The sequence below is a fragment of the Varanus komodoensis genome, unplaced genomic scaffold, assembly GCF_004798865.1.
Source record: "Varanus komodoensis strain SLA01 unplaced genomic scaffold, ASM479886v1 scaffold10, whole genome shotgun sequence".
In the NCBI taxonomy this organism is placed as follows: Eukaryota; Metazoa; Chordata; class Lepidosauria; order Squamata; family Varanidae; genus Varanus; species Varanus komodoensis.
In genome coordinates this window covers 15,551,007-15,556,675 of record NW_025335269.1, presented here as the reverse complement: position 1 = coordinate 15,556,675, position 5,669 = coordinate 15,551,007, and the positions used below count along the sequence as shown (strand labels likewise).

The 5,669-nt window shown below is 47.5% G+C and overlaps 1 protein-coding gene across 1 annotated transcript in view; it reads left to right on the top strand.

Moving 5' to 3' along the window:
- BMPER (BMP binding endothelial regulator) overlaps positions 1-5,408 on the top strand; it is a 187,664-nt gene extending 182,256 nt beyond the window's left edge. The window contains exon 15 of the mRNA XM_044419150.1: positions 5,227-5,408. Within this exon, the coding sequence (XP_044275085.1) occupies positions 5,227-5,408 (182 nt within the window). The remainder of the gene's footprint in view (positions 1-5,226) is intronic.
- The last annotated feature ends 261 nt before the right edge of the window (positions 5,409-5,669 follow it).

The window sequence follows — 5,669 nt, the reverse complement described above, 5'->3', positions numbered from 1 at the left end:
AGAGAGAGAGAGAGAGAGAGAGAGAGAGAGAGAGAGAGAGAGAGATCGAGATCCTTTTTTTGGCCCTGCTGATTTTGCCATGTTGCCAGCTGTGCCATGCAGTCTGCTCAGAATGACACAGAAAGAAATGCCATTCTTAGGCTGAAGAAAGGTCCTCATCCCAGAACAAAACCATGATGCTAAATTGCTGTGACATCCCAGCCCGGCCACGGAGGAACACACCTCCCATTATAATAATGCAGCTGCTCTAATTCAATGCTAGTTAGGCCAGAAACAGAATATTTTTACCTAATTCCAGTTGCTACTTTTCAGAATTTGGAAACTCTTTCAGGGAAAACAAGGAAATGGCCTCAGTGGATGCAGCCTCTGAATTTAGAGGCTGACGTGCATCTGATGCCATGAACAAAGCACAGTAGGGCAATATCCACCACTGCTGTGCCTGGCGCTCTGATTTTTAGCCGGTCATTTATTTTTGGTCACTCAGATAAAGTTCAGGGGAGGGGAAGGAAAGGAGACTGGAGCTGGAAAAACTAGCAGAAGTCCTCAGCCCGCTTTGTCTCCCCTCTGAGGAGCATTTGTGATCTCAGTGGAAACAGCCAGCGCAGTTTTTTCCTCAAGGCTGAATAAGCCTAGAGCCCTGAAGAAGCAAGATTTGTTTAGCCTTGAGAAAAAATTGAAAAGAAAAACATTGCAACAGATAACAAATAGTGTTGATGAAACCATTGTGGCCTAGTGCTGGGACCCTAGGAACACTTTTTGACTGTGATCTTATGCAAAGAGCCATTCATCTTATTTGCCACATGTTGTAGTGACTAACTCGTTTTTCTGCAATTCAACATTCAAATGTGATTTCATTCAAAGTTGTAGTTCCTATCTTTGTGGCCAAGTAAGTTGCCTGGAGTATGACTGAGGTGTAAAGAACAATGATTTCTTCTTTGTCTTTGTTACTTTAATATTCAGCTGAGCTCAGGAGGGCTTCCAGTTCTCATACTCATCAGAGAATGTTTGTCATGCTGCCCAGCAATCCGCATCCGAAATCTGAGGCAGTTGAAGGAATGAGAAGGGCGTAGGACCTCTACTGCACATGCAGAACAAGTGGTCTTCATGAGAACCTGAAGGCATTCTTTGAATCACAGTCCTTGGAGCTGGTTGACTCAGGATGCAATGCTGTGGTCTGGGAGCCTTTCAAGTCCCAGCACTAAGGTCCCTCAGCCTCGGTGCTTGATCTCCAATGGTTGAGCATTCCCCCGAATCCTCATTGTGGAAAGAACTGCACTGGCTGCCTTTCCAAGTGTGGAAATCTGCCTCAGAGAGGGGAAAGAGTGTGTCCCATGGCAGGCAGGGGCGAAGAAGCTGGAGTTGACCACACACACCAGTTCCCATGGGTGCCATGAGCTCCTTCCTTCCTAGTCTCTGGCCAGAAAAAGCCACACGTGCTGCTCCATGAAAATCTAGATGAGGCCCAGTGATGGTGGAGATGGCTGCTGCTGCACATTTGGAGCGTTCAGTGCATCTAGGCAGGGCAATAGGACTGCACCCCACACTTAGGAAATGGTGGTAGCCCTCACCCTGGGCTTATACAGGGCAGCTGGATGGGATTCCAGGGAGAGGGGTGGGTTGCTTCTGGGAGGCTGCCCTAAGGTGTCTGGTTTTGTGCCATTGTATCTTTGAGTTGAGGCAATTCGTATTGTTGCATTTCGTGTCGCCAACATCTCCTTGACTATTTTTATCTATACTCTGTTGATTGCAATACAAAGGCCTGAACTGCTTTCAGCAGGTCTTAACTTGGGAATAGCCACTTCCTCCTCCTTCCTCAGTGTTAGGAACTACATTAGGTGGTCTTCTATATCATTAATGACTATCTGGGTCACAGTTCTGCAAGGGCTTTCTGAATGCAGGGCCCCTGCCTGACCCGTTTGCAGCTGGAACAGAAAGAACCATGCCGGCTGCCTCCCCAAGATCACACATCAGCTTTGGAGAGCACAAAAGGGGCACACTGGGGAAGAGAGGGGGGAGGGTGTGACCCATGACTTATGCTGTACCAGCATGGCAGCCCTACCAGCTCTCCTGCCATCCATGGTGCTTCATCTGGATGGCTGAAAATCAGCCCAGGTGCTGGGCTCAGGGCACCTCAGCAAAGATCACAGCACCTCGCACCGTGCAGTGGCTTCCCTGCATGCAGGGTGGAGAGCACTGGCTTGCATTTCTTCCACGTTTCACATCTCAGAAGCTCTTCAGTGGGCAAGGGCTATTGATCCTGCATGTCCTGCTTCATGTCTTATCCTTTTAAAGAGAAACAGAATCTGTCTGTACTGTGAAATATTGATGTGGAAAAAGAACACCATGTGCATTTTGACTGCTGCGCTCTTCAGCATGAGTAGAATATGCATTATTCCAGTAAGATGTGTTGAGAACTTACCCATAGCAAGTCCAGTATATTGTCCTTTTTCAGAGTGCACATTTGAGGAAGGAGAGCTTTCTGTCAGCCCCTGTTGGTTCCTTGCAAAAGTAGACAGCACCATTCAATATATGTTTGTTTGTTTGTTTGGGATATTTCTAACCTGTCCAATCACTATACATCACTGGACAGCTCACAACAGATTCAATAAGTACGACAATATAAATATTATACATACCCCAAACCATAAAACTAATAACCCACAACTGAAGTAAAAGATAATTAAAATCTATTAAACATTAATGTATTGGGTGAATAAAAAGGTCTTGACCTGGCACCAAAAAGCATAGGATGACAGTGCCAGGTGGTCCTCTAGGGAGTGCATTCCATAGCCAGGGTGCCACCGCAGAGAAAGCCCTCCTCCAGGTAGTCTGTCTCCTAAGGAGGGTTCCTGGAGCAGGGCCTCTGCTGCAGATCTTAAGGGGTGGGAAGGCATACAGGGGAAAAAAAGACGTTCCTTTAGGTATCATGGTCCCAAGCCATTTAGGGCTTTATAGGTCATAACCAGCACCTTAAATTGGGCCCAGACTTTGATGGGAAGCCAGTGAAGCTGATGGAGGACCGGAGTTAATATGAGAGTAACGACCAGTCCCCGACAGAAACCTGGCAGCTCTATTTTTTACCATTTGAAGTATCCGGACCATCTTTAAGGGCAGCCCCACATACAGCGCGTTACAATAGTCCAACTGGGAGGTTACCAGAGCATGTGTCACCGTTGCTAGGCAGTTCTCATCCAGGTAAGGACACAGCTGATGGATCAGCAGAAGCTGAAGGAAAGCACTCCTCGCCACCATCATCATCTGGGCTTCCAGGGACAGTTTGAGGTCGAGGAACACTCCTAAGCTGCAGACCCTATCCTTTAGAGGGAGTGCAACCCTGTCCAGGACAGGGCCAAAGTCACTTACCAGAGCCTCCTACTTCTAACCCAGCCAGCCTATCCAGAAGGATACCATATTTGATGGTATCAAAAGCTGCTGAGAGATCCAGGAGAACCAACAGGGATGCACTTCCCCATCCCTCTCCCTGCACAGGTCATCATACAGGGCGACCAAGGCAGATTCGGTACCATAACTGGGTCTGAAGCTGGACTGAAATGGGTCCAGATAATCTGTTTCATCCAAGAGTGCTTGGCTTAGCGCCCTTAGGCCATCGCCCTTCAGCCACGGCCAGCAAGTTAAGTGCTGGGCCCCTCTCGCAATCAGCCCCCAACCCTGGTGCAGCTGCCACCCACGCTGAGGGAGGAGGGGGAGCAAGGGCAGGGCCCATGGAGGCCTTGCCGGCAGCAAGATGGAGGAGCAGCAACAGCAGCATCCCTGGACTTGCCACGGCCCATCAGCAGCAGCAGTGGCGTCAGTGGAGTCAATGGCGGCGTCTGCGTCAGCGGGGCAGAGGGTGGTGGTGGGGCCAGTCCTGTCTTGGGTCTGGTCATGACCAGTGAGTTTAATGTCGGGCCCCTCCTTTGCAATATGTTGAATATTCATTCTGTCAGTCAACATTTCTGTGTCTTCTGGTGGGGTGGTTTCTTTGGATCCAGTGTTACAGAACAGAGTTGGAAGGGGCCAAGAACGCCATCAGGTCCAACCCCCTGCTGTTGCAGGATACCAATTTACATCATTCCCATTCAGATGACTGTCCATATTCTTTCTGAATGTCTCTAGTAGGAGAGCTCAGAAGCTCTTTAGACAACCGTTGTATTGCTCTGACAGTGAGGAAATTTCCCTGATATCTGCCCTGAATCTGGGTTGCCACAGCTTGAGTTGATTATTCCATGTCCTACACTCTGGTATCAGCAAGGTCTGCCTTTTGTACAGGAAGAGGAGTACAGTGTCTGAGGTACTCATAGAGGGATATCATGTCCCTGCTCAGTCTTCTCTTCTCAAGGCTGAACATGCCCAGTTCTCTTAGTCTCTGCTCATAGGGCAATGTTTCCAAACCCTAGAACAGTTTTGTTGCTCTTCTCTGAACCCTTTCTAATTTTTTGCATCTTTCTTAAATTTTGGTCCCCAAAAATGGGCACAGTATTCCAGATGAGGTCTGAGTAGTGAGGAGTGTAGGGGATCTATTACTTCTCATGATTTGGAAGTAATACTTCTATTAATGCATCCCAATATAGCATTTGTCCTTTTTGCAGCCGCATCACATTGTTGGCTCATACTTAGCCTGTTATCCACAATAATTTCAAGGTTGCCTTCTTCCCCATTGGCTCAATATGTGGAAGAAGGCAATTTTCATCCATCCCAGAACCCTCTGCAGCCTGCTATGCCTCCTGAACATCTGCTTCAGGGGTTTGGAAACCCCCTGGATTTATGGAAATCCCCTGCCCTCATGACGGCACAACCACCCTGACTGGAAACCAGTATTTTCAGAGAGAATAATTTCTCTATGTTTGCCCCCTGTATTTCATTCATACTGCAATAAGTCATAGTGTAAGAAATCATCTTGAGGAAAGCGCCCCTTAAATTCACTGACACATGTATCAGAGAAAGTTGGAAATCAGTAGAAGATGCATGAATGGTAGTGTTGTCACATGCTGTAGTAAATGCCTCATTTTTCTGCTGACTCAAAATTCAAATGTGATTCTCTCTGTTCTGTTCAACGTTGTACTTCATACCTCTGCGGCCAAGTAAGTTTCCTGGAGTATGACTGAAGCTGTGGTGGTGGTGGTGGTCTGTTTGCAGTATGATTAACTCTGGATCCAACTGACTGGAAGTTATACATCCCATGAGTAAATGTTTCAAGCACTCAATTTCCTTTGAACTGTCTTCCAGCAACCCAATGTAAACATGGGGCGGTTTATGACACCTGCGGTCCTGGATGTGTGAAAACATGCAACAACTGGAATGAGATCGGCCCCTGCAACAAGCCATGCATTGCAGGATGCCACTGTCCGGCAAACTTAGTTCACCATAAAGGACGATGCATCAAGCCCATTCTCTGCCCACAGCGGTGACAGGAGCCGATATTGCCGAGGACTTTGAAACTTGTGTATCTTGTGAAGCTCCCAGCCGATTAAGGACTGCAGTGCTTGTTGGCAGTTTCGGGAAAGTGCTCTCACGAAGAGTGAAGAAATGTGTGTGCCTATATATTTATATGTGTATTTGGAAATACCAATGCAAGTGTATATGCAAGTATGTGCATGTTCATGCGTGTGTGTGTGACTGATGAGTGCAAGTGTATTTGAATGCTGTCGCTCTATATGTGGAGAAAACAG